At 38.7% G+C, this 27,100-nt stretch overlaps 3 protein-coding genes and 1 pseudogene across 4 annotated transcripts; all 4 read left to right on the plus strand.

Moving 5' to 3' along the window:
* LOC113648497 (zinc finger protein 85-like) lies at nucleotides 1-3,382 on the plus strand. The gene is made up of 5 exons (XM_047819507.1): nucleotides 1-454; nucleotides 1,366-1,441; nucleotides 1,542-1,584; nucleotides 1,711-1,939; nucleotides 2,065-3,382. Exons 1-5 carry the CDS (start codon nucleotides 116-118, stop codon nucleotides 3,166-3,168), a joined length of 1,791 nt encoding a protein of 596 aa, XP_047675463.1. The 5' UTR covers nucleotides 1-115; the 3' UTR covers nucleotides 3,169-3,382.
* A 1,045-nt stretch (nucleotides 3,383-4,427) lies between these two features.
* Nucleotides 4,428-8,967, plus strand: LOC113648498 (annotated as a pseudogene).
* A 765-nt stretch (nucleotides 8,968-9,732) lies between these two features.
* Nucleotides 9,733-19,940, plus strand: LOC113648481. 2 transcript variants are annotated; one of them, XM_047800860.1, is made up of 11 exons: nucleotides 9,733-9,887; nucleotides 11,242-11,333; nucleotides 11,743-11,911; nucleotides 12,040-12,293; nucleotides 12,885-13,053; nucleotides 13,232-13,458; nucleotides 17,148-17,312; nucleotides 17,449-17,524; nucleotides 17,617-17,659; nucleotides 18,285-18,522; nucleotides 18,616-19,940. In XM_047800860.1, the coding sequence occupies exons 2-11, from the start codon at nucleotides 11,325-11,327 to the stop codon at nucleotides 19,669-19,671; spliced, it is 2,406 nt and encodes an 801-aa protein (XP_047656816.1). In that variant the 5' UTR covers nucleotides 9,733-9,887; nucleotides 11,242-11,324; the 3' UTR covers nucleotides 19,672-19,940. The 2 variants fall into 2 exon arrangements, with proteins under 2 accessions (XP_047656816.1, XP_027011486.1); XM_027155685.2 differs by having other exon boundaries at nucleotides 11,245-11,333.
* An 859-nt stretch (nucleotides 19,941-20,799) lies between these two features.
* Nucleotides 20,800-25,546, plus strand: LOC113648487 (zinc finger and BTB domain-containing protein 17-like). The gene is made up of 5 exons (XM_027155689.2): nucleotides 20,800-21,278; nucleotides 21,823-21,904; nucleotides 22,874-22,919; nucleotides 23,043-23,355; nucleotides 24,040-25,546. Exons 1-5 carry the CDS (start codon nucleotides 20,970-20,972, stop codon nucleotides 25,120-25,122), a joined length of 1,833 nt encoding a protein of 610 aa, XP_027011490.2. The 5' UTR covers nucleotides 20,800-20,969; the 3' UTR covers nucleotides 25,123-25,546.
* Nucleotides 25,547-27,100: the final 1,554 nt, after the last annotated feature.

Genomic DNA, 27,100 nt, shown 5'->3' on the forward strand with positions numbered 1-27,100 from the left:
CACGATGCACAAGGAAGAAGAAAACCTCGAAGAAACATTTAACGTGTTAAAAAGAAACACAATAGTTTTGTCACATTTTAAAGCTGTGGATCAGACTTGAGACTCTATCTGAAGCATGTCGTGGAGGTGCAGTGTCCCTGGATGTGGGAAACGCAAACAAGCCAAAGTTAAAGGCGTCATTTTTCACCGTTTCCCTGAAAAAGACTTGGAGCTTTGCAGTAAATGGTTAGCGGCTATCGGGAAGGTTGTAAACAAAACGGAGAAGAAATTCGCGTATTTACGAGTGTGTAGCCAACATTTCAGACCTGACGACTATGAGAGGGATTTAAAGGCAGAATTACTGGGATGTCCACCAAAAAAGGTTTTAAAGAAAACAGCAATTCCGACTTTATTCCAGACAAAACGCAAGCCGGGTAGAAGACCCTCTCAGATACATAATAAAAGTCAACCTGAGGTAAAGTTGTGTTTGTTTGTTTTAGAGCTTTCCTGCTATATAAATATAAGTACAGTACATACAAAAACATTAGTTTTTACTTCTAGTATAACTAGCAACTTTTCCTGTGACAATGCAAAGTATAACCTGACATTAGAAAATATGTAGAAAATAAATAACTGTGTGACGTTGTGTAATAGTTCAAAAGATGGCTGAGTATGTAGGCATCTCACCATCACACATGTATGTGGTGCTTCTACAAAGTTGGAAGATGATCGTGTTGAATGTCTTTTCAATTCAAGTCAAGAGTCAAGAAGCTTTTATTGTCATTACAAACATATATAGCTGTAGCAGTACACAGTGAAATAAGACAACGTTTCTCCAGGATCAGGGTGCTACATAAAACAAAGACAGGGCTAAGGACATGTAAGTAGTCTTAGATACATAGATAAAGTGCAACTGTGCAACCTGGTCCAAACAGTGCAGGACAAGACAAATAAAAGTGCAGACAAAATGAATGATGTAGTCTCCCTTTACTGTAACTAAGCATCCCAAACTTGTCCCAGTAAGACAATGCCCCTGTGCACAAAGCACACTCTGTTGAGACATGTTTGTTCATGGCTGGAGTGGAGGAATTTCAGTGTGAGCACCTTTGGGATAAACTGAAATGCCGATTGCCAACCTGACCTCGTCACACAACATCCCTAAAGGAAAAGCCTTCACGGAAGAATGGAGCTTATTCCAAACATCGAAATGGAACTTAATTTGGATCGAGATGTCCGAACAAGCACACATGGGTCTGATGGTCAGGTGTCTACTGTACATACTTTTATATAGTGTATCTGGAGGATTCACGGATATTTGGAAGATGTGTTTTTTTTTTTTCAATTTGTGGTTAAAAATGTATTATATTTAATATTTGTTCTTGATAGGTGTCTTCTGAAAAGGAAAATGCACCTGCTCTACACTTGACATGTTCTGAGGTCGAAGAAATGTCATGGCGTAAAGGTAGAGACCTGAGATTAAACCTTGTTGAACACAATAAGCTAAGATTATTACGTACTTGGCTTGAAGTAGATGGTTTTATTATTTACTTCTTTCCCAACAGCTATTAGGAGGCTTCAGACTCCTCAAGGATCTAATATTTTCAAGTAAGCAACTCCTGTTCAAATCTGCTGTGCATCTATTGAAAATGTCTTGTGTATTTGTGTCCAATTTTAGCTCAGAATAATTAAACAATATTCTGAATAAACACTAAGCAAGCCTGTTTTTTCCAGGAGTCGCGAGGTAATGGTGAACACACAGTGTTTGCTAGAGCTCTTCCAGTTCTGCTGGCTTTGCCATAAAGAGTGCTGTATTACCATTGAGGGCAGTGAGAGGCTGTTTTCAATCACACAAGACTGTCAGAGCTGCAGCTACCACAGAGACTGGAGGAGTCACCCACCTTCTGATGAAACTACACCGACCGTTCATACTGAGATACAACATACAGGGAAGCATAAAGAGGTGTGTGTTTATTTAATCAGCTACTCTAAACTCACAAAAAATAAAGGTACTGTAGCACCATGGACTAAAGCACCATGGACTAAAGCATCCATCTATGTTGATGTCAACATCTCTTTATCCTGCAGATGGTGGTACAGACTGGATCTACAAGTAACAAGTGCAGTGAGCCGAGCCATGAACAAGAGCTCACCGAAGAGGATGGGTCATACTTATCTAGTAACGATGAAGACACAAACCTGCAGGAAGAGGAAGTGAAAAAGAAAAGAACGATGTCTAAAATGAAAGACCGTTCAGACGAACAGGAACTACATTTAGACGAAGAGGCCACAGATACTGATGTGTCCATGGATGAAGACATGTTCACAGCTTTGAAGGAGGACGGTCAGGGTAAACTTGTGGTGTGGTGTACACAATGTGGGACCGAGGCCTCGCTCTCTTGTTCTGTCCTTCGACACAAGAAAGTCTTCTGCTGTGCTCAGTGCAGTGCAGGTGATGACATTGAAGCACTTTCTGTTCGGTTTGATGACATTGCCGGTTTTCAAAAACATGCAGAACAGGAGCACGGATCCAAACCGTTTTATATACTGTGTCAGGACTGTGGTAAGTTTGTCATAGCAAAAAAAGAGCATGTATGTGAGCATAAAATCAAATTTATCATTTGTCCAGAGTGCGGAAAAAGGTTCCTCACTGAGGGTGGCCTAAAGACACACTACACTCAGCTCCACTCGGATTATGATCACCCGTGTAAATACTGTCTGAAGGTCTTCAAAACCAGGTCAACAAAACTGGAGCATGAGCACACTCATCCTAAAGAAAATCAACCGTACAGGTGTCCGGACTGTTCAGAGAAGTTTGACAATATTCACAAAAGAAATAGCCATGTTAAGTCTCACCGAGGACCACATAAATATGTGTGTGATGTTTGTGAGAAAGGCTTCAGGGATATTAACAGGCTAAGGAGACATAAGCTAATTCATTCCGGAGAAAAGCCTTTTAAATGTCAAGTATGTGAGCGTTCCTTTAACCGGATGGAAAATCTTGGTGCTCACATGCGTGTCCACACAGGAGAGAGACCTTTTGTGTGTGAGGAGTGTGGAGAGTCGTTCAGTCACAACGTCAGCCTGAAGAACCACAAGCAGAGACACCATGACTCTGGTTTGACTCAGCAGAAAGAAGTGCTTAATGATGTAGAGAATAAGGTGATGAGTGCAGCAGTGGGAGCTCCATAGTAACGCTCTGACTTAACGAGTCTGATTTATATCAGCAGATCATGTGAGACATTTTGGAAGTTACAGATCTTGATGCTCTGTTTGTCGTCACTGACTTAATGATATCCATAGAGCCTGTACTGTGTACCATCATAACAAAAGTTTTACCCCTGAAGACTCCTGCAGTGTCTTTGTAAACCAGGCACATAAATAAACGATAAACACAATTACTTTACTTCATCTGTTTCCTTTACTCTAGTAACAGGTCACATGGTTATTCTTATAGCTTCACATCTTCTTATAGCTTCAACAGTGTCTAGTGGGAACAGCCATCATTGCAGATATGAGGAAGGACAATGCTTAAAAATTTTGCAAATTCCCCACAGGATGTCCAAAATATTCTCCATACACAATCGAAAATTAACCCTTTTTAACATCCACTACATTGCTATTTCTCTATAAACACACATCTAGTCATCTCTCCTGCTTATGCAGAACTGTTGATCTTTTCCTCATCCACCATGGCCTTCTTTTACCAAAGTCATTCTTAAAGACTATGTGAAATATAGGAGCAACCTGTTGTAAGAAATGACAGATTGTATGCACCTAGATTCCACTCCCAAGAAACACATCGGAAAGAAATTAGTGAATTAATGAATAAATTTGATTAAATTGTTAGTATGGGAGCGGCAGCACGACATCGAGGATCGCCACTAACAAGGGGACTATGTGACCGTGATTATCATTTAAAGTGACCATTTGCGTGATAACTAACAATACCAAGCCAAAGTGTACTTGACCACGATTAACATTTAAAGACATCCTCCTAGACGACAACGTGTGACCCAGCCATTTGGGAGACACTCGTTTCTTACCCGGAACTTCATTTAAACTACAAAAAGGGAAAACAGTATAAAATGCTTCAGCACGATTTGTCCTGTGTGTTTTTCTTGACTCCGATGAGCCCAAAGTACTTCATGTATTTTGTCATTGCTACATTGGAATAAACTTCTTGTTCTTCATTAAGATCACCCTCATTTAATTTTCTTACATTTTTGTATTTCTTACACTGTGTATGTCCAAAAGTATGAGGACATCCGATCACATCTAACAAACTAATACATTGATGAAGTTTTTGATATGAAAATAAACAGTTTACTCAGGTGTCTAGAAAATGTGTGAAAGTGTGTGTGTGTGTGTGTGTGTGTGTGTGTGGGGGGGAGGTTTTGTTTTTGGTGGACGTGGCAACCCTGCTTGCGTTATACGTGTTTATTTGAAGCATGTCGTGGAGGTGCAGTGTCCCTGGATGTGGGAAACGCAAACAAGCCAAAGTTAAAGGCGTCGTTTTTCACCGTTTCCCTGAAAAAGACTTGGAGCTTTGCAGTAAATGGTTAGCGGCTATCGGGAAGGTTGTAAACAAAACGGAGAAGAAATTCGCGTATTTACGAGTGTGTAGCCAACATTTCAGACCTGACGACTATGAGAGGGATTTAAAGGCAGAATTACTGGGATGTCCACCAAAAAAGGTTTTAAAGAAAACAGCAATTCCGACTTTATTCCAGACAAAACGCAAGCCGGGTAGAAGACCCTCTCAGATACATAATAAAAGTCAACCTGAGGTAAAGTTATAGCTTTTCCGACTCAAACATAAACTGTGTATTTGTAATTGGGTCAGTTTTGTTTTGAGAATACGTTAGTTTACCTCACACAGTATTCTTAGCTTACAAATACTTATCATTTTTACGTCATCATGCAGCGTCAGAACGTCCGCCATTTTTAAAACCCATTTTTTATTCTAATTTTATTTCCCCTTTATATATATATATATATTTTTTTTTTTTTTGCAAATATCAAAACTGGTATTTCAGAGCTTTAGTCTCTTAGTGCTTTGGACATTAATTACCATACTGGTGTCTATAACAGGAGATTAAACTCACATTTCTCTAGTATCTCCTTTACAAGGTCACAACAAACCAAACATAAGATTAATAAAAAAAAGTTCTGGACATTTTTCATGGCTTCTAATTTGATTTGTATAATACACAACCACGTACACAGGACAACACTCAGTGACGGCTTTTTTAGAAAGTCCAGGTCATAAAAAAATGTTCAAGCATAAAATTAAAATGTTAGAATAAAAATAGAATTTAACTATAAATCTAGAAAAGTGAAAAATACGTAGGAAGCATAACTGTAAACTAACCCAGGCATAACCCAACTGTTTAATCCCATACAGGGACATTTTGTTTATGTATTTGAGCCGTTCTTTTTTTTTTTTTTTTTTTTTTTTTTTAATCCACTAACCGAACACATTAATCCCATACTGACATTATTTATAAACTTTTTTGCTTTATAAGCTTTCGTGTTTGGACAAGTGTTAAGTCAGTTCCTATGACCTTAATAATGAAGATAACTATGTGTTGTGTTATAATAAACAGTCATATAATGAAGTATTCTCCGGTTATTCTTAAAGCTGGGGTGTACAATGTTTGAGAAATGCTACAGAAAACTGAGTCGGGCCGGCTAACAAAACAAACGTAGCCAATGAGCAGAAAGGGGCGTGTCTTGTCAAAATGCGGTGGAGAGAGTGTTCAGTGTGCATGTCTGACATTAGCAGAAAGTAATTGAAAGATTGACATGGCGAATACCTGCCGTTACCTCTGCCGCGGGTTCTAGGTGTTGTACGTCGTCTTTCGTGTGAAACAGAACTAAACCTTTCACGGTACAACACACAGTACTACAAAAACACATTTTTATTACCATAGTATTACCCATTTATTGATAAAAATATCCCCTCGGCCAGCTGCCCCAGCAGGTGACCCATTATAGTTGCCTGGGTTACGTATGTATGTGTGGGGTGAGCTATCAAAACAGGGGTGACACCCATTTGGGTTAGGGGCGTGTTTGTTTTGGTGAATTCAAATGTCAACATTGGTTCAAACATCATACACCCCCCCTTTAACAGCATCGGTCACCACATGGTAGTATAATTTCTTCAGGGCCAAACTTGCTGATAACTAAAGATGGAATGTACTACGTATAATCTTTATTTTTTTATGTTAAAGGTGTTTTCTGGAAAAGAAAATGCACCTACTTCAGTCACAACATGTTCTGAGGTGGAAGAGAGCTCATGGATTAAAGGCAGGAGGAACTTCTGATTATGCATGTTAGGATTTTGCTTCAAGTCATTATCTACTCATGGATTCATTTGGATTTCTTTTTTAATCCTCACAGCGGTCAGAAGCCTTCAGACTCCTCAAGGATGTAACATTTTTAGGTAAGGGACATGCCTTCTTTATTTCTCTCTTGGTTTTAAACAGAAATGAATAGTTTGTGTAATTTCACTGTGTATGATTTTAACTGTGACACAAAAAAGGTATAACAATGGCATTTGTTGGCTGTGTTTCTATTCACCCCTCTGAGGCAGAAATTTAGGATTTCTTGTAGGACTGCCCTCAATTCTGCCTAGATTCCTAGCACCTGATGTCAACATTTATACTACCACCAACATGCTTCACTACAGAGTAACCCGTCTTTGGATGAATCTACACAGACATTTCAGAAGAAATATTAATGCATGAAGAAGCTTATGAAACGTGCCACCGCTGCCACCACCACCACCACACACATACAGTAAATTAAACTAACACCAACATGCTTTATTGCATGGATTACTATCTCTGGTTACTAAGAAGTGCTGTGTATCTCATAAGGCTTTGTTTCAGTTCTTACATCTCTTATGATCAAATCACCGAAATTTTGTGCACAGCCTCCTCTTGGCAGAGTCACTAGTCTGCCATATTCTATCTGTTTATTTTCTTAAGGGATATAATGTGGCTCTGTTTTCATAATCTTTTAAGTTTGTGGTTTCTGATTATATATCCAAGCTATGATTAATACATTTACAGAACTTAGATTTTCCATCCTCTTGTAGTGCATTCCAGGAATCTTGTAAAAATCTTGAAATCTTGTAACCTTTAAATTGCACACAAATTCACTCCATTCTACCCAGACTCCTGACTTCTGGTGGCAACAATAGGGGTTTTTATTCACAAGCACTGATTTTCTGCTAACTTCATATTATGGGCTATCTTGTAGATTCCTAATATACAATCTTTATCGGTTCTCTTGCAGTTCCAGAATGTAACACAATAAGAGTAAAATAATGAGAGGCTTTACAGGGCACTGAAACAGAAATGATTGAGAAAATCTGTTCTTATTTTTTTTCCAGGAGCAGTGAAGTGATGGTGAACACACAGTGTTTGCTGGAGCTCTTCCAGTTCTGCTGGCTTTGCCATAAAGAGTGCTGTATTACCATTGAGGGCAGTGAGAGGCTGTTTTCAGTCACACAAGACTGTCAGAGCTGCAGCTACCAAAGAGACTGGAGGAGTCACCCGCCTTCAGCTGCACCTACTCAGATCACTGATACTGAGATAGAACAGTCACTGAAGCATGAAGACGACGAGGAGGTGTGCAGAAGTATTTGATCTTTCTCAAACAACACAAGCACATATTAAAAAGTGAAAAGTCTTAGTAGTAACTTTTCATAAAATAAATTAGATTAAAAATCGTAAAATAGAAAACAGTTTGCAGTAATAATAATATTATTATTCTAAATGTCCTTAACAAAAGCTTTCTGTATCCTGCAGGTTGTGGTTCAGATTGTGTCATCTGATAACGAGTGCAGTGAGCAGGTGTTTATCGAAAAGGATGGGTCATATTTACGTGATGATGATGACGAAGCAAGTCTGCAGGAAGAAGAAGAAGAGAGAAAGAAAAGAAAGTTTAATAGTGAAGACAGTTCAGATGAGTGGGAGCCATGTTTAGATGAAGAAGCCACAGACTCCGATGTGTCCATGGATGAAGACATGTTCACAGCTTTAAAGGAGGACGGTCAGGGTAAACTTGTGGTGTGGTGTACACAATGTGGGACCGAGGCCTCGCTCTCTTGTTCTGTCCTTCGACACAAGAAAGTCTACTGCTGTGCTCAGTGCAGTGCAGGTGACGACATTCAAACGCATCGTATTGAAACGCTTCCTGTTCGGTTTGATGACGTCGCCGGTTTTCAGAAACATTCCGAACAGGAGCACGGATCCAAACCGTTCTATAAACTGTGTCAGGACTGTGGTAAGTTTGTCATAGCAAAGCCTGAATCTAGAGGTTTTAAAAAACATAAATGTGAACACAAGTCCAAATTCTATATCTGTCAAGAGTGCGGGAAAAGATTCCTCACCGAAGTCGGTTTAAAGTCGCACCACACGCAGCTCCACTCGGATTATGATCACCCGTGTAAATACTGTCTAAAGGTTTTCAAAACGAGATCGGCAAAACTGGACCATGAGCAGACTCATCCTAAAGAAACCCGACCGTACAGCTGTCCAGATTGTCCAGAGAAGTTTAGCAGTATTCACAAACGCAATAACCACGTCTCATCCCACAGAGGGCCACATAAATATGTGTGTTATGTCTGTGTGAAAGGCTTTAAGGATATTAACCATCTGAGGAGGCATGAACTCATCCATTCTGGAGAAAAGCCTTTCAAATGCCAAATGTGTGAGCTTTCCTTTAACCAAACGGACAACCTCACGTCTCACATGCGTGTCCACACTGGGGAAGAAACCTTTCACATGTGAGCAGTGCGGAGAGTCGTTCAGTCACAACATCAGCCTAAAGAACCACAAGCAGAGATGCCATGAATCTGGTTTGACTCAGGAAGAGGAAATGATAAATGATTTAGAATAAGATGTTTATAATGAAAGTTTATTAAGTATATTGAGGGTGCATATATTAAGCATGTAATAAATAATATTTTACTTTTAACTCAGTTGTACTTTCTCTCCTGTGCCTGCACAATAAACACAAATTACAGAACCATTGCTGGGAAAACTTATTTGTATTGCTTGATGATTACACTCAAGTGTGTTTGAAGGTATTTCACAGGTAAATCATTAGTAGTACCTGTAGTAGGTTTATGAACACAAAAGAAAAACATTATACACAAATTTATGGAGTTCAGAGATCATGGCTGAAGTTGTGTTAACATAAATACTAATATTTTTCTAGATAGAGACAAGATATATATATATATATATATATATATATATATATATATATATATATATATATATAAACCCATTTCTCTCCTTTCTCTGGAACTAAGAAAGAACCTGTTCCAGCATGACAATGCCCCAGTGCACATAGCTCTATGAAGACACGGTATGTTTAAGTTTGACATGAACAAACTCGAACCCTGACCACAATCCCTCTGAAAACCTCTGGCATGAACTGGATCTTGCCGGACATCATTGTTGGGCCACATTACTGCTCTAATCCCCATAGCCATGGAAACACTTCCCACAAGAGTGGAGCTTATTATAACAGCAAAGATAATGGGATGTTCAAGTGTCCATATACTTTTGTCAGTTTTAACCTTTGTGTCTTAGACAGATTTCTATACTGGTTGCAACACCGTATCTGACAAACATTCGTTTATAGACATTTACAGAAATTAGGGTTCATCTAGGACGTGACGTAATTCCACGGCATATGATTGGCTCTTGAGCAGGAACTTCGGAGGGCAGATCTGCAACCTAATTGGCTCATCAGCTTGGCTTCAGATAACAGAGCTGTGTTGTGGAAGTTGTATACTGGAGATACTGGATGTACTGGAGATACTGGAGAATGGTTTGTCAGGTCTGTTGTATGTGACATGGATGTTACCTCTCTGCACTGACACTGAGGTAAATAAACATTGCTTACTTTGTTTGTTTTCCTCCATATAGACCCGTAATTCGGCTTTTAATTAACATAATTAAAAAGCTGCGTGCACGCGCGCATTGGATTGCTGTATTTATTAAATGTGATTATTAATATAATCAGTTAATTAATATTTTAACGTTAGGTATATTAATATCAGTGGCGCTGAAAAATGGCTATAATCCAAACCATGTAATTGGTAATATAGTAAATATTTCATTATTAGCATCTGTAACTCTCAGTATTTTTGTTTGTTTGTTTGTTTCTATGTTTTTGTTAAAATATTTATTTATTTATTTATTTATTTATTTATTAAGTTCAGGTATACAGAGAGGCTGGTGCTGGAAAACGAAACAGGAACTAACTTGTATTGCGGATTTATACACAGGAATGAATTCATTCATAAAGCTGTAACAAGCATGTCGTTTCATTCATGTGTAAATGATACCGTTTGAATGTCAGTGAATCGCTATAGTGGAAGAGGAATAAAGGTGTATATAAAGGAATAAAAGGATGTGCAGTTATAAGTTAATAATCCTAAGCCTTAAATCATAAGGATGAGAACATATGTATAACATGAGCTATTTGTGTATCTTCCATGTACACATGCACCCTACTATAAACAGTAAATAATGACCCCAGCAGATATAAATGCATTATAGTGTCTAATGTTTGTTAACGAGTAGGATAAAAGTGGAACAGTTCTTTGTGAAATTTCAATTTGTAAAAACATGGGAATGTTTATTTATGCTTGTTTACCCAGTGCTGTCACAACTGTACATCAAGACGTGTTTATCTATACAGACTTTTTTGAGCTATCCATGTTCATTTGTGATGTCACACTCCACAGCAGTAGTATAAAAGTATGGTTTTCTGTCATTTAATGTCAGAAATGAGTTAGTTGTGCAGTCTTCATTTATCTCTGTACCAATGTTATTGTGTAGAATACAGCAAGTCATGGTACTCTACACACCGAAACCCAACAATGTTCTAAACAATCTTCTTAAAGACTTCTCATGATTAAATAATTTATTTGTTTCTACAGATTGAACAAAGTCAGATAGTTCATTTACCATTATGCCAGCAGATGGTAATGTACACAGGCTCCCAATTACAAAAAAATGTATTTAGAGAGATAAGGGAAAGAAAATTGCTTTCTGAGATTCCTGAGAGTTTTGTGCTGGAGCTATGAGCTTAGTATTGGACAGTCTGACAATGTATACAGATTGTATTGTTTATATTGTTTCCAAAAAAATAAAATCTACAAAATATATTATGGTATGCATTATGTATAATATATGGAGTTCAGCCCTCAGTACTAACTCTGACCTCCACCAGCAGCCCAGAAGAATGGGTGGAAGAAGCCCAGCTGAAGTGTGACCATACAGTATGCAAGAAAGAGAACATTTGAAGAAAGAATCATGAAGAAGGTATGAAAATTATCTTTCGTAATCCATTCATCCATTTAACGTAGCTTCCTAGAAGTAGCCATGTTAACTGTCTGGCTAAAGTGTTGATCAGGGAGCTAGTTTAATGCTATGAGAAAGACATATGGTATTTTGTAGTTATTTATGACTTTGTAAATACTAATACATATAGGTACTGTAGGAAAACCAACTCCAGCATTAATGTAGACCTGTAGAGCTTTCTAAAGGTGCTGGAAAACGAAACTTGGATTGTAATGTGTTTCTGGTGGTCTATAATGGTAGGTATAGGTATTATAATGGAACGTGTTGTGTCTAATAGTTCCTGATGGCATACACTACTGATGATACAGATGACATTAATCAAATTTTACTGCAGTCCTCGACTGGATTTTTCTGTCCTTTTCTTTTACAGCTGCATGTTACAATCCAAAACGGAGGGCCGATTCAGCTGGCAAAATGTCTGCAGTGCTGCACTAAATATCACTGTCCATTCTGCAAGCCTGAGATTTTTAAGCCAACTGTGAAGAGCAAAGTGAGGAAGCACATTAAAGCCCATGAAAAGAGAGCTGTCAAATTTAAAGGCAAGCAGCTACCCGGTGCTCATGCTGTACAGGAAATGAAATATTATTACCATGCAACGATTGTACATTATTTATATACTTTTATTCTATATAAAAATATTATCCATAATATACATATTTCTTTCCAGAATATGCAATCTTTAAATGTGGCTTGAACTGCAAGGCTGTTTCACATTTTCACTGCCCAAGATGTAGTAAGCTAGTGGAGAAAAAGAACAAGTTTCTGGAGCATCTGGTGAAATGTGTGGGCACAGTGGCACATGGGGATAGAGAGAATCTCTTCCTGTTAAAGGAGGACATGCGAAATGTGTCTATTAAGGAGGATGTGGATAGTATCTCTGAAGAGCAGGAGAGTCACCCAGCTGTTATTCTTGAAGAGCAGGTGAGGCTTATTTCCTTTCTTTTCTCCATCCATCCATCCATCCATCCTTCCTTCCTTACTTCCTTCCTTCTTTTCTTGTTTTATATCAAGGGCAGGAGAGCAATTTCTGCTCATCTGCATCAAGCATGTATCATGAAAAAGATGATGTACATAATGTTATAAAAGGGAAAAGAAAGTAAAGAGCAGGCTGATTAAATCGGTTACTATAGTGACAGCTATAGCCATTAAAATGCCTGAAGTTTTCTGTTAATAAATTCAACATATAGTGAATTATGACATGACATATATATCCATGCTCACAAGAAGAAAAAACTTCTAGAAACATCCTCACACCATGTTTATGTATAGCTGTCAAGATGAGAGTTTAATGACAGAGTAGAGCGTTTAAACTACGTGGCAAAAAGTCTGCGTACCCCTGACCATCACACCCATTTGTTATTGTGCATCTCATTGGGGTTAAGTGGTGTTCAGTGAAAGAACCACATATGGGTGTGATGGCCAGAGGTAATACTTTTTAGACTCACTTCATACTGGAAACTTGATGACAAGGGCTTTATTTTGGTCTTTTATTTTATTCTTATTATTTTACAGCTGCATGTTACAATCCAAACTGGAGGGCCGATTCAGCTGGCGAAATGTGTGCAGTGCTGCACTAAATATCACTGTCCTTTCTGCAAGCCTGAGGTGTTTAAGCCAACCGTGGAGAGCAAAGTGAGGAAGCACATTAGAGCCCATGAAAAGAGGGCTGTCAAATTTAAAGGCAAGCGACTGTTTTTGTGTGTCGCTGCTGCTACATATTGTTGCACAAACACTCAATTAGATATTATACAAAAGTTATCATTGTGTATTATACATTTGCTACAGAATGATCCATGTGAGAATAACAAATACCAGCTTCCTCCTTCCTCTTTTTTCATGTTATAGTTGTTTTGTTGCAGGATTTCTAATCTTCAAATGTGGACTGAACTGCAAGCCTGTTTCACATTTCCACTGTCCCAAATGTCACAAGTTATTGGAGAAGAAGAACAGATTTGTGGATCATCTGAACAAATGTGTGGGCACATTGACAAGTGATGGTGGAGGACAAAACCTACCTGTAAAGCAGAAGGCTGACAGCCATCATGTGTCTGAAGCAGAGGAGAATATCCGGGTTCCTGAAACAAAGGTAGTAGAGCTTGTTCTTGGTCTGTTGTGTTTTTTTTTTGTTTTTTTTTGTCACGCCAACTAAAAATTGGGTCACAGTTTGTTGTATGATGTAAATGGAACAAGGTATTTAGCTAACTTTTTTAGCTTTTACATTTTTACAACAGCAACAACAGTGACTGGCTTCTTTTATAACGTTATAACAATAATCAATTCGTCATTCAGAGCTGCTGGCTTGACTTTTAATTATTGGGAAGCCATTAACACACAATGTCAGAAATATCACCATTGTGAAGTCAGTGAACATCAGTAACATCGCAATATCGTGGCTGGGTATTCTGTTGTTCTGTTGTTCTTCCCAATTAAGGGCCGTATCAATACCAGACAGTTGTCATGGTCACGTTGTATTTCAGAAAGGATAAATATGCTACTTGTCGTTAAATAAATAAATACATAAATAAAGGCAAACATCCAAAGCACCTGAACACACACTAGGTTACAATTACCACTATTTCGTGTTACACAGCTATGTTACGTGGTATGGTAGGGATGTGGTAGTTTAGTGTTTAAGGTGCTGGAGTACTGACTGGAAGGTTATGAGTTCGAATCCCAGGTCCACCAGCTGCCACTGCTGGGCCCCTGAGCAAAGCTCTTAACCCCAAAATTGCTTAGTTGTATAAGTTGAAATAAATTAAGTCACGCTGGATAAGTGTGTCTGCTAAGTGACAGAAATGTTAATGTTGCGTTATAGTAAACGAGCCATGGTGTTGACAAGCTGTCTGAGATCTCGCATAATTGTAACTCTACATTTATTATAAACATCAGGTTGATCGTTTCCTAAGCCTAAGTATGTTTTATATTATTGTGTATGTAAGTAAACATAGTCAATGTCACTCTGTGTGACTTTTATTGTGAAAATCAGCCCTGGCTAAAGCTTGTGAAGCGACTTGTTTCTGAGGTAACGGTGGTGCTTTCACTTCTGTCAAGAAACATTAATGTCAAGCGTGTTACCAAGATGGTGACTAAATGTTGTGTGCCTGAATGCAGTAACAAGGGAAGACGTTCTTCTAGACAACATTTCCACAGATTTCCGAAAGATGTTGAGTTTTGCAGGCTGTGGCTTGTAGCCATGAAGCACCGACTTGCCGCCGGTGTTATTAGCAGAGACAGTGTGAAACACCTCCGAGTGTGCAGTGATCACTTTTTACCTCAGGATTATAAAAAACTGTCTTTATATAACGCTCTTGAACCTTCCGCCGTTCCGTCTGTTTTTACGCAAAATTTACCTCAGAGCAGTAAAGCTAAGGTAAGCGCGCGTGCGCACGCGCTCGTGCGTCTGTCTTTAACGGGCTAGTACACTGTCAGAAATAAAGGTTATAAATACAGCTATTGTTCATGCCTCTGTGGTGGTAATAAACAACTTTAAACCTTTTAATAAGTCTATTCTAGAGTAGTTCAGTATTAAGTGGTGTATATATATATATATATATCTGTTTTGACTGCTTATAAAAAATAACGTATATATGATAGACTTTTTTTTCACCTTTTTAGTCTAACTTGTTTCCAACATATTAACATATATTTTGCAATTTTTTTTGTAATATTTGGTATAATAAACCTCATTAATATGCAAAAATGCCTCATTTTCTAGTAAAAAAAAAACAACAACAACAGAAATCTTGAATTATTTTCACTATAGAGGCACAAAAGTTAATGCACAATTACAGGCTGGTATATTTCAAAGCCAGGGGTTTGTTTTGAAACCATTTTGACCATTTTTAATGTGTGCAAATAATGAAACCTGTTTTTTCCAGGCCAAATTGACTTGAATGCTTATAAATCAAAATGCAATGCCCAGTGTGTGTGTGTGTGTGTGTGTGTGTGTGTGTGTGTGTGTGTGTGTGTGTGTGTGTGTGCGCACGTGTGTGTAGCATCATTTTGGTAGATCACATTTTGCCCTCAGCTTGGCAAAGACATATCAAAAGTGTCAAATATTTACAAATATGTAGCTTTTTTTTGTAGGCCTAATGAAATGCAATGCCCTATTTGTGTGTGTGTGTGTGTGTGTGTGTGTGTGTGTGTGTGTTTATGTGTGTGTGGTGTATGAGTGTGTGTTTTGGGTGCGTGTGTTAGTTGACATTTTATGTTTGCATTTTTGTATCTGTATGTATGTTCATTGCACTGAAAAGGGCAAAAGTGTGACCTATAGCCCCAGTAAATGTGGCCGGGTCAAGTTGGCCCTGGATGACTTGAGGAGTTTTACAAACACATAAGTTCAACGAAAATAGACAAAATGAATTTTACTTTCTAAGTTCATAATTTGGAACAATCCTGGAAAATTTCAGGCAAATATGTGGAAGGAAACCCAAGCTATGACACATTAAACTTTCCAGCCGAGTCAGATTGACCCGAGGTCTGCAGAAGGGTTAATGACACCGGACACAGAAAATAGAATTTAAACAGGGATCTTTTATTTCAGACTGCACGTTAAGAGGTGCAGAGTTAATTATGCAATCTTTGGAGTTGGTGGAGTTGGAAAGGTAGGACTAGTGAATAAAACTGTTGACAATCACAAAGTCATCTTTACTCCTAACAGTGCATATATCATTTTTTAAACCAACTAACATAGACCTAACATAGACCTAACATAGAACTAACATAAGCCCAACATAGACAACGGTAGCAACCATTGATGTTAGAAAACAAACAAACAAACACATAAATATAACATCTGAATGCACTGAAGACTAAATAGGGCTGCTTAAGTAACACGAGAGTACATGAAAATACACTCTTTCATAACATATTACATTATTGTGTGTGATTAATACATAATACAGCTCAACCATTACAAATATCATTACACAACATAACACATGCTCTTACACTTAAACCTAGGTATTACAACACAGTAAATAACTTCAAGAGAATGATATTAATTACAATGCCTCAAACTTAAAGTTGTGTGTGTCTATACAAGGGACTGTGTACACTAGTCTCACTTTGGTCCTTGACAATTTTAGGGCACTTCTTTTGGAAGTTGGTAATATGTTTGATGCTCACTGTGTTTCCTGTTAAAGGTCATCTTTAACCTTGTGGCAGCTTCCAGTTCCAGCCATGAGAAAGATTTCTATATGTTATTCTTTTGCCGTTCTTAAACGCTATCTGATAGTGACTTTTGGGATATCATGTAGTATAACAAACATATATACATTATATGAGTATAATGGTATACACACATCTGATCATGATCTTATTCCATATTAAGTCATTCCTTTGCTGTTATAATAATCTCCACTCTTCTTTGGAATTATTGAGTTCATATCTCCAAACTTAACAAGCCATGTCTTCGTGGAGCTCTGTGCTTTGTGCACAGGGGCATTGTCATGCCGTAACAGGTTTGGACCACTTAGTTTCATTAAATGGAAATTGTTATGCTTCAGAATACATACATAGATATTTTAGATAATTTTGTGTGGTTTAGGGAAGAAACACATACAGTATAGATGTATACTGTAGATGTGATTATCCGGTGAGCAGGTAGGCCTCTTTGTAGTGAACAATTATCTTAATTATAATATATTGCTCTGTAGATAAAGTTTTATAAGTCATTGAAACTGAAAATCTCTGAAAAGAACTCACAAATAAAAACTTAGCTTGTTTTAGAGCTGATTTACTAACACAGATTGACAATCTGAAATTTCCTTACAGGATTTCCGCCTGTATGTTGACCCGAGACCAGCACTTCCAGTTCAGTCTGAGGTTGTACCAGTTCCTCAGACCGATCACAAACCCGCGTTGACCAATCTACATGATTCTGCATCATCTTGCACTTTTGTTAATTCGAGGATGACCAGAAAAGGAAGATCTCAGAAGGTATTGTATAGAAATTTGTAATGAATTTAGGATTTATTTATTAATGAAATGAACTGCAGGTGGGTTGAACTGCAACTGCATTGTCAAAACAAAATTTCACTGCACAACATCTAATGTTTATTCTTTATTTTTAAAGATGGATTTTGTTGAAGAAAGCACTCCTGATCCACTGTCAATATGTTCCAAGGTGGAAGAGAAGTCATGGCGTGAAGGTTGGGAATAAAATCTGTGGCTAAATTATTCAAAGTAAGCAGTTATAGCGAAAGGATTTTCATTATTGTGTTTTTCTCATATTCTTCTATAGCTGTCAAGAGCCTTCAGACTTATCAGGAAACTAGCATTTTTAAGTAAGTAATTCACTTTTTTTTCTTTTTCTTTTTACTTGTATTTCTTTCTCTTTATATATGTGTGTGTGTGTGGGGGGGGTGTTTGTGGCCTAATGGTTAGAGAGTTCCCCCCCCCCCCCCCCCCCATGCAATGGAAAATGAATTTACAGCCTAGACAGGATCGGCTGGTTTGAGCTTTTCAGAAATTGCTGATCTCACACACAATGGTCTCTAATACAAAGTGGTAGCACTGAGTGTTGTTGACCATCTGAAAATGGACAGATTGGATTTGAACTGCCAGAAAGTCTGAAGGAACTCAAATATTCACTTTTTACAACTGTGGTGAGCAGAAAAACATTTTAGTGTGCTCAGAATGTTGAACCTTGAGTTGGATGAGCTACAACAGCAGAAGACCACACTCTTAACTCTTAAATTATCATAGCCACGTTTTCATAAAAAAAGGTAACAGTTATTGTGATACCTGCAATATACTAAACAAATATGTGTATGTCACAAAATTGTATCGTATCACGAAAAACTTATGTCTATACTTTGTGCTATATTTTAAACCAAATTCAGCCATGTCAGTTTTAGGTTTTGTAAATTCTTTCCAATAATTCAAATAAAGGAATGGCATTTTTTCCAGGAGCAATGAGGTGATTGTAAGCACACAGTGTTTGCTGGAGCTCTTCCAGTTCTGTTGGCTTTGTCATAAAGAGTGCTGTATTACCATCGAAGGCAGTGAGAGGCTGTTTTCAGTCAAGCAGGACTGCCAGATTTGTGGCTACCACAGAGACTGGAGAAATCACCCGCCTTCAGCCGATCCTACACAGAACTTTCATACTGAGGAAGGACGTATACTTGAGGATGAGGATGGTGAAGAGGTGTGTATGTATATGATCAGTACCATATGTATAATTACCCACAATCCCATTGATTAAGCTGAACCTTTACATGAAGCTTTCTGTATCCTGCAGGTTGTGGTTCAGATTGTGTCATCTGATAACGAGTGCAGTGAGCAGGTGTTTATCAAAAAGGATGGGTCATATTTACGTAGTGATGATGACGAAGCAAGTCTGCAGGAGGAAGACGTGAGAAAGAAAAGAAAGAGAAAGTTTAATAGTGAAGACAGTTCAGATGAGTGGGAGCCATGTTTAGATGAAGAAGCCACAGACTCCGATGTGTCCATGGATGAAGACATGTTCACAGCTTTAAAGGAGGACGGTCAGGGTAAACTTGTGGTGTGGTGTACACAATGTGGGACCGAGGCTTCGCTCTCTTGTTCTGTCCTTCGACACAAGAAAGTCTACTGCTGTGCTCAGTGCAGTGCAGGTGACGACATTCAAACGCATCGTATTGAAACGCTTCCTGTTCGGTTTGATGACGTCGCCGGTTTTCAGAAACATGCCGAACAGGAGCACGAATCCAAACCGTTCTATAAACTGTGTCAGGACTGTGGTAAGTTCGTCATAGCAAACCCTGAATCCAGAGGTTTTAAAAAACATAAATGTGAACACAAGTCTAAATTCTTCATCTGTCCAGAGTGCGGGAAAAGATTCCTCACCGAAGTCGGCTTAAAGTCGCACCACACGCAGCTCCACTCGGATTATGATCACCCGTGTAAATACTGTCTAAAGGTTTTCAAAACCAGATCCTCAAAACTGGACCATGAGCAGACCCATCCTAAAGAAACCCGACCGTACAGCTGTCCAGATTGTCCAGAGAAATTTAGCAGTATTCACAAACGCAATAACCACGTCTCATCCCACAGAGGGCCACATAAATATGTGTGTGATGTCTGTGTGAAAGGCTTTAAGGATATTAACCATCTGAGGAGGCATGAACTCATCCATTCTGCAGAAAAGCCTTTCAAATGCCAAATGTGTGAGCGTTCCTTTAACCAAATGGATAACCTCACGTCTCACATGCGTGTCCACACTGGAGAGACGTTCAGTCACAACGTCAGCCTGAAAAACTACAAGCAGAGATGCCATGAATCGGGTTTGACTCATAATGAAGTACTGACAGAGTGATTTACAAAAATACTTGTGAAAGAAGGATGTAGTAAATTATGTACTGAGGGATTAAAACTGTTGCCCAGTGAAACAGAGATGTGGCCTCGATTTACTTTAAAAGGATTGCAGAGAAACACTTTAATGAATCCAATTGATACTGTTCAGATTGAAGATATAAATATGTCTGATTTCACCTTTTTTGCCAAATTACATTTTCACACTGCACACATCATGGATCAAGCAGGATCAGTTGACGTTCATAAGCAATACATAATTTCCAACACTTACAATGTATGTTATTCTGTACTTTTTATGTATTATCATACAGTAAGTGGTTGTTTAATTACTGTTAACAAAAATTTATGGAGAATGTGGGTTCAAGGCATTCGACTAGCCTGGACATAGAACAAAGCTTTCTGCTCTCTATATAAAGGGTTCAACAGGCTTTCTGGTGTTATCAAAGTACATGTTTTTACTTATCATATAACAAAGAGATTATTTTATCGATTGTTTTGTAACTAGATATAGACCACGACACAAAGATGTAGATTTTTGACAGTTTCTCAAACTCAACTAGGCATTTATGATTTTTAAACTGTGTCCGTTCAATTCAATTCAAGTTTATTTGTATAGCGCTTTTTACAATAGACATTGTCTCAAAGCAGCTTTACAGGACATAAATATAGAGCAGAAGGTAAACATAATTAATGGTAAAGGAAATAACGAATAATAAAAGTAAAAGAATTGACAGAATAAAAAATTCTAGAGTATTATTAGATATAAATAGTTCACAATCTGTATGTATTTATGTGAAGCATTAGTGAGATCAGGCACTGTAGTTGAGTAAGAAGGCTTGTTGTAGTGCATCCAAAAGTTGTGCAGAGGTGTTGGGGTCATTGCTCTTGAGTTCTTTCACTCCAAACCTGGGAAACCATGTCTTCATAGAGCTGGATTTGTACACAGGGACACAACCATTCTGGAACAGGCTTGAGACTCTGGGGTTTCAGCGAACGTAAATTTTAACCTTGAGATGTTTTAGACACTAGTGTGCTTCGTCGTGTTTAGAGAAGAACCACATGTGGTCCTGCTGCTCAGGTGTCCATATTCTTCTGGCCTAAAAGTATTTTAGTATATATATATTTTGTAAAGATGTGACTTTTATTTTGACAGTAATCTTACCTATATCCACCCGGATGTTAAAACGAATTAATTTGCTTATTACTCTTTCTGGTGTAAACATGCAATAGAGAAGAAGCACGTGTTTTTAAATCATATTAATAAAAAATAAATACATAAATAAATAAACAAACGCAACAATGGTCCGCGGTTGTGCTTTTCCCAACTGCACCAACAAGATGACTAAAAGAAGTGGACTCAGTTTTCACCGTTTTCCTTTCCACACTCCGAAAACCCTGCACTTGTGGTTGCTCGCCCTGAGGATGGATGTAAACACACCGCTTTATAAACTCCGCACTGCTGATTTCAGAGTGTGTGGCGCTCATTTCACGGATGATGACTTTTTCACAGAAACCGCACGCAAAACCACACGCAAACTCAGATGTCTCAAGAGATCAGCTGTGCCTCATTCGGACCTGGGGCATATGTGGGGCATCAGTGCACCTGAGGTAAAGTCACACTTACTGTACACTAATAAGTGATAGTGTGCCACGTAGGCGCTATTATATATATATATCTATAGATATATATAATGTACAATATAATATCCGAACAAATTCGAACCCAAAACAAACGTTTGCCATCAATCCAGGGAACTGTCTTGTGATGTCGCGCATTGATACTACAGAAAGTCTAAGTAACCGGAACTACTTTGCCCTGTGTCCTGTAACTCTATGCAATTCGCCTACCTCAAAGAAAATTAACTATATATCTGTGTATTTGTAAACACTCGCCGTCCACTTTATTAGGAACATCTGGATTCATGACATCTCCCAAACTTTCAGATACATGTCAAGAGCTTTAGTTAAAAGTCAACAAACATGAGAATTGGAGAAAAGTGTGATCTCGCAGATTTTAATCTCTAGATTTTATACAGACAGCAATGTTACACTGGCTGTCAAATTGTACAAATTCCATTCAGTCATTTCTATTTATTCCAGAGCTGTGTTATGAGCCAGAGTCCTGACTTGGATGTATTTTTTTTCCACACAGGATTGTAACCTAAAAGATGAGCCACATCCAGTTATTATAGGACGGTATGAGATTGTTACAGCGCCTCAAACTGATCACAAAGGTAAGGGAAATTGTTTAGGATTAATACTGTCTAACGACAGAGCAGGTTGCTGGCCGAAGGTTATTGCTGGTTTACACCATTTTTTTTTTGTATATTTATTTTGCAGTGCAGAAAGGGAAATTATGGGTTAACTAATGGACTGACATGCAGTCCAAAGTCCTAACTGCACTTGGAGTGTATCAGTGTGCATCAGTGGTGCGAATGCTGATTGGGTGAGGCAGGAAGTTTTGTCTGGTTGTTTATCTATTATAAACAACCAGAGATTATAGTGAGTGAATTTCTGCTCTCGCAAAATATTTCAATAACAAAAACTCATATGTGCCTATTTTTAGGCCTAGCTGTTTATTTAAAATGAAAGTGACGTGACATACGGCTAAGTACGGTGACCCATACTCGGAATTCGTTCTCTGCATTTGACCCATCCAAACTGCGCACACACACACAGCAGTGAACACACACCCGGAGCAGTGGGCAGCCATTTACGCTGCGGCACCCGGGGAGCAGTTGGGGGGTTCGGTGCTTTGCTCAAGGGCACCTCAGTCGTGGCCAGCCCGAGACTCGAACCCACAACCTTAGGATTACGAATCAGACTCTCTAACCGTTAGGCCACGACTTGCCCTGATTATTCTGTTAATAAGAACAACCAAATGAATAACTGGTTACAATACAGGTCACTTGGCCATGAAAGCCACAAAATGTTGCCCCACATATTTGTTATTGTACCACCAACCAGCCCAATGGAAGGATTCTAAAGCTAATCTATGGATCCTTAACTCCAGCTGCGAAGGAGGAGAGTTTGACTCCTGAGTTATAGGCCACCTTCTGCTGTAGTTGCTTACACTAATTTAGAAACTTTCATGTTTTCATAGCGATAGAAAATGGGTAAACATTCATTTTATTTCTGGTCATTCTTGCATTTGGGCTAAAAAAATATGTGTTGCATTTGAATTCCTTAATATTTTTCCACAGCTGTCAAGAGCTTTCAGCCTTCTTATCAAGGAACTGTCATTTTTAAGTAAGACATTCTCTTTGGTTGTTTTTTTTTATTCATGATTTCAAATTACATTGGTACAGTTGTATTAATTCAGTATTTTATAGTGAATGCCTTATTCTTTTATATTTTTTTTTTTGTTTTTAGAAGCACTGAGCTGCTGGTAAGCACGCAATGTTTGCTGGAGCTCTTCCAGTTCTGTTGGCTTTGTCATAAAGAGTCCTGTATTACCATTGAGGGCAATAAGAAGCTGTTTTCAGTCACCCAGGATTGCCAGAACTGTGGCCACCAAAGACAATGGAGGAATCACCCACCTTTAGCCGAACCTACAGAAACATTTCATAATGACCCCAAAGACCACGTAGAGACATTTGATGAAAGACAAGAGGACAGTGATGATGCGGCTTCATATGTAGAGGTGGAACACACATTGGAGCCTGGGGATGAGGATAGTGAGGAGGTGGGTATTTTTTCTTTTACAAACTATTATTAACATCACAGTCATCTGGTGACAAATGCACGCCCAGAAAGCATATTCACGCATGCATCTCCTTGACTTGTGCTTTGTGAAATTTTTAAGGCAGTACTAATTTTAGTAAGACCCTAGAGTGTCTTTCATATTTGAATTAATTATTGGGTAGCTGTGGACTTGCTTATGTTTAGCCGTCCCAAGCCTATGAATTAGATTGAACATCCTTTAAAGAACATTAACAAACAACATTAACAAGCACTATTTTGCCAAGGTTATTTAATGATGGGAGATGGTTAAATGCCCCTTAAATGCTTATCAAAAGTCTTGGGTTGTGTATTATGCATGTACAGGTACAGGGGTACAAAGCTAGCAATGCATTAAGGCAGCTGGTTTTTCAGGAGTGTATAATAGGAGGGTACTTAAAAGTAATATAAAAATAATTAGTGGTTGTGCCAGTCAAAGTGCCAGTGATCAGTAGAAATACTTGGTGCAAGCAGAACCATGTCTTTTAAATTTGCAGATATACTTCACATTCTCCATGCAAACATTTTTGAGACACTGAGGTATTAACATATTACCTTTTAACGGCATTGTCGTTTAAAGCCTTTTTTACACGGAAAATTTAATACACATTAGCTCCAATGCCCTAATCCAGGGTTTTATATCTTGCAGGTTGTGGTCCAGATTGGGTCATCAGATCATGAGGGCAGTGAAGAAAGCTATGAGCAGATGTTTATTGAAACAGATGGGTCATATTTTTCAAGTACTGAAGAGGAAACAAGCTTGCAGGAAGAGAAGATGAAGAAGAAAAAAGATTCTAAAAGACTTGACAGTTCAGATGAGTGGCAGCCAGATTTGAGTGAAGAAGCCACAGACTCCGATGTGTCCATGGATGAAGACATGTTCACAGCTTTAAAGGAGGACGGTCAGGGTAAACTTGTGGTGTGGTGTACACAATGTGAGACCGAGGCCTCGCTCTCTTGTTCTGTCCTTCGACACAAGAAAGTCTTCTGCTGTGCTCAGTGTGATGCTGGGGATGATACTGAGATGCTCAGCTTAGAAAAACTATCTGTTCATTTTGATGACTTTTCCAGTTTTCAGAGACATGCTGAACAGGAACATGGGGTCAAGAAATTATATAAGTTGTGCCAGGAATGTGGCAAGTTTGTTATAGCGGACCCTCAAACAAAAGAACATAAATGTGAACAAAAGATCAAATTTGTTGTATGTCAAGAGTGTGGAAAAAGATTCCTCACTGAGGTCGGCTTAAAGAGGCATTGCACTAAACTCCACGAAGATGCAGATCATCCTTGTAAATACTGCTTGAAGATGTTTAAAAACAGGCCAGCGAAACTGCAACATGAGCAAACTCATCCTAAGGATAAACAGCCATACAGCTGTCCAGACTGTCCAGAGAAATTTGACAATCTTTACAAACGCAACAGCCATGTCAGATCCCACCGAGGTCCATATAAGTATTTGTGTGATATATGCGAAAAGCGCTTTAAAGACCTCCACAGGCTTAGGAGACATAAACTCATCCACTCTGGAGAAAAGCCTTATAAATGCCAAGTGTGTGAGCGTTCCTTTAACCAAATGGAAAACCTCACTTCTCACATGCGTGTCCACACTGGGGAGAAACCTTACATGTGCGAGCAATGCGGAGAGTGTTTTAACCACAACGTCAGCCTGAAGAACCACAAGCAACGGCACCACCACTTGGTTTTGAGTCAGGAGGACGATGGAACAGGGTAAACTAGAAAACACGGAACTGAATCCTATAAATGAAGGACATTCTAGAGCAGGGGTGTCAAACTCTGGTGTAAGTATATTTGGCCCGCGAGATCATATCAAATGGCTAGCCGCATGCTCCGCTAATACTACAAATCCCAGAATGCCTTGCCACTGTATTGATGCGTAGTCACAAACAGCAAGCGCCCCTCATTCTCTGTTGACAGTCGTTAAAAACCATGTTACAGTCACATCGGGCAAGTTAATTCCACCCTCCACAAAAATGGCCAACGGAAGATGAACAATATGAGCTTTCAAGATGCAGATTATCTGTTCACGATTATAAAGGACAGACCTGTTTGTCTTGTGTGCTAACGGAGCTAACGTGTCTGTAACGAAAGAACATAACATAAGAAGACACTATGACACGAAACATTATGAGAAGTATAAGGAACTGGACATAAAGCAGAAGCTCCAGAAGGCGGAGGAGATGAAAATAGTCTGGTTTCCCTTCAGACTATGTTCATGAAAGCAAAATCAAAAAGTGAAGCTGCTGTAAAGGCTGTAAAGCTTTATTGTGGCAGCAGAGATTGCAAAATCTGCCCTTTAATGAGGGAGAGTTTGTCAAAAAGTGTATGGTCAAAGTTTACGAAACGAACACCACTGATGTGTCTTTTATTTCAAATTTAATTTCTTATGTGTTTGTAATATCAAGCTCTGGTTGTTCCAGATCCTGTATTTAAGCAAAACTAAAGTTTGTTTCCATATGAAAAAGGTTGAACATTACAAATCAGTTGCAGTTCATTTTTCAATAAATATTCAGTTTGGCCCGTGACTTTATCTCAGTTTTATATTTTGGCCCACTGTGAATTTGAGTTTGACTCCCCTGCTGTAGAGGACATGATTGAAATGAGTACAATGGAGCATGTTGCTATAATGTGTTACAGTAGTTTCATCTCCTCTTGGAGCTCGATTAGTATTCAGACAGAAATGTTGCATTTCTAATGAATCATTATTTGTTTGAGTAGGAAGCAGTACAAATAAGCATGTTCAGGAGTCAAGAAAATCAAAAACATGCAGATATTTACCTCATCTACCCACGTGAAACTAACATGGCATTAACTGGGATTTAACAGGACTCCCTGGAGCTAAGACCTGTAAAGAAACCAAATAGTATTGATCAAAAGGCAAATTCTGGGTTATTTAAAATGATTCCTCTAGGGTTTTTTGGCTGGCTATGGCTTTTAGATTCTGTCATTTTATTTTATAAGCATTTTTTATAAGACAGGAAACCTAGGTTGTTTTTACATGTCATTTCCCCAAATGTTTGGGACATTTTCTGTCTAAAGGCTCTTTTTGAGCTTAGGTCTATTAAACTGAGCCCTCTTATAGTCCACTCAACATCTCAAAACTGGATGTTGAGTGATTTGATGGGTTTATTGTGGTACTTTCTGTTTCGAATGATGATGGAAAGAGGGATGTTATAATTAGTAGAGACAGAAAACCTTATCATGGTGTTATACATGCAAATGGCAGCTTCACCTGTAGAATTGTGTGATTGATCTGTAGTTTGGAAGGAATTCATTTGTGTTTTGGAAAACCACAAGGCAAACCACAGGGTTTTTTTCCCCTGAGAACATTTAGAGTTCTCTGAAATCTACAAAGCAAAAAATGTTATAGGTCCTAAAGCCGGGCTCACGCTGTGCAATTAGGCACGGTGGCTTAGTGGTTAGCACGTTTGCCTCACACCTCCAGGGTTGGGGGTTCGATTCCCACCTCCGCCTTTTGTGTGTGGAGTTTGCATGTTCTCCCCGTGCCTCGGGGGTTTCCTCTGGGTACTCCGGTTTCCTCCCATCGGTCCAAAGACATGCATGGTAGGTTGATTGGCATCTCTGGAAAATTGTCCATAGTGTGTGAGTGTGTGAGTGAATGAGAGTTTGTGTGTGCCCTGTGATGGGTTGGCACTCCATCCAGGGTGTATCCTGCCTCGATGCCCGATGAT

Source organism: Tachysurus fulvidraco, chromosome 1, assembly GCF_022655615.1.
Source record: "Tachysurus fulvidraco isolate hzauxx_2018 chromosome 1, HZAU_PFXX_2.0, whole genome shotgun sequence".
Taxonomy (NCBI): domain Eukaryota; kingdom Metazoa; phylum Chordata; class Actinopteri; order Siluriformes; family Bagridae; genus Tachysurus; species Tachysurus fulvidraco.

Excerpts from the sequence above, each read along its gene's own strand:
- LOC113648487 (XM_027155689.2), top strand. The coding sequence starts at position 20,970 with ATGGTCCGCGGTTGTGCTTTTCCCAACTGCACCAACAAGATGACTAAA. Across the intron at positions 22,920-23,042 it reads CAAGGAACTGTCATTTTTAA|AAGCACTGAGCTGCTGGTAA; the intron begins GTAAGACATTCT and ends TTTTGTTTTTAG. Across the intron at positions 23,356-24,039 it reads GGGATGAGGATAGTGAGGAG|GTTGTGGTCCAGATTGGGTC; the intron begins GTGGGTATTTTT and ends TATATCTTGCAG.
- LOC113648497 (XM_047819507.1), top strand. The coding sequence starts at position 116 with ATGTCGTGGAGGTGCAGTGTCCCTGGATGTGGGAAACGCAAACAAGCC. Across the intron at positions 455-1,365 it reads ATAATAAAAGTCAACCTGAG|GTGTCTTCTGAAAAGGAAAA; the intron begins GTAAAGTTGTGT and ends TGTTCTTGATAG. Across the intron at positions 1,940-2,064 it reads ATACAGGGAAGCATAAAGAG|ATGGTGGTACAGACTGGATC; the intron begins GTGTGTGTTTAT and ends TTTATCCTGCAG.
- LOC113648481 (XM_047800860.1), top strand. Across the intron at positions 17,525-17,616 it reads AGAGAAGTCATGGCGTGAAG|CTGTCAAGAGCCTTCAGACT; the intron begins GTTGGGAATAAA and ends ATTCTTCTATAG. Across the intron at positions 17,660-18,284 it reads CAGGAAACTAGCATTTTTAA|GAGCAATGAGGTGATTGTAA; the intron begins GTAAGTAATTCA and ends CATTTTTTCCAG.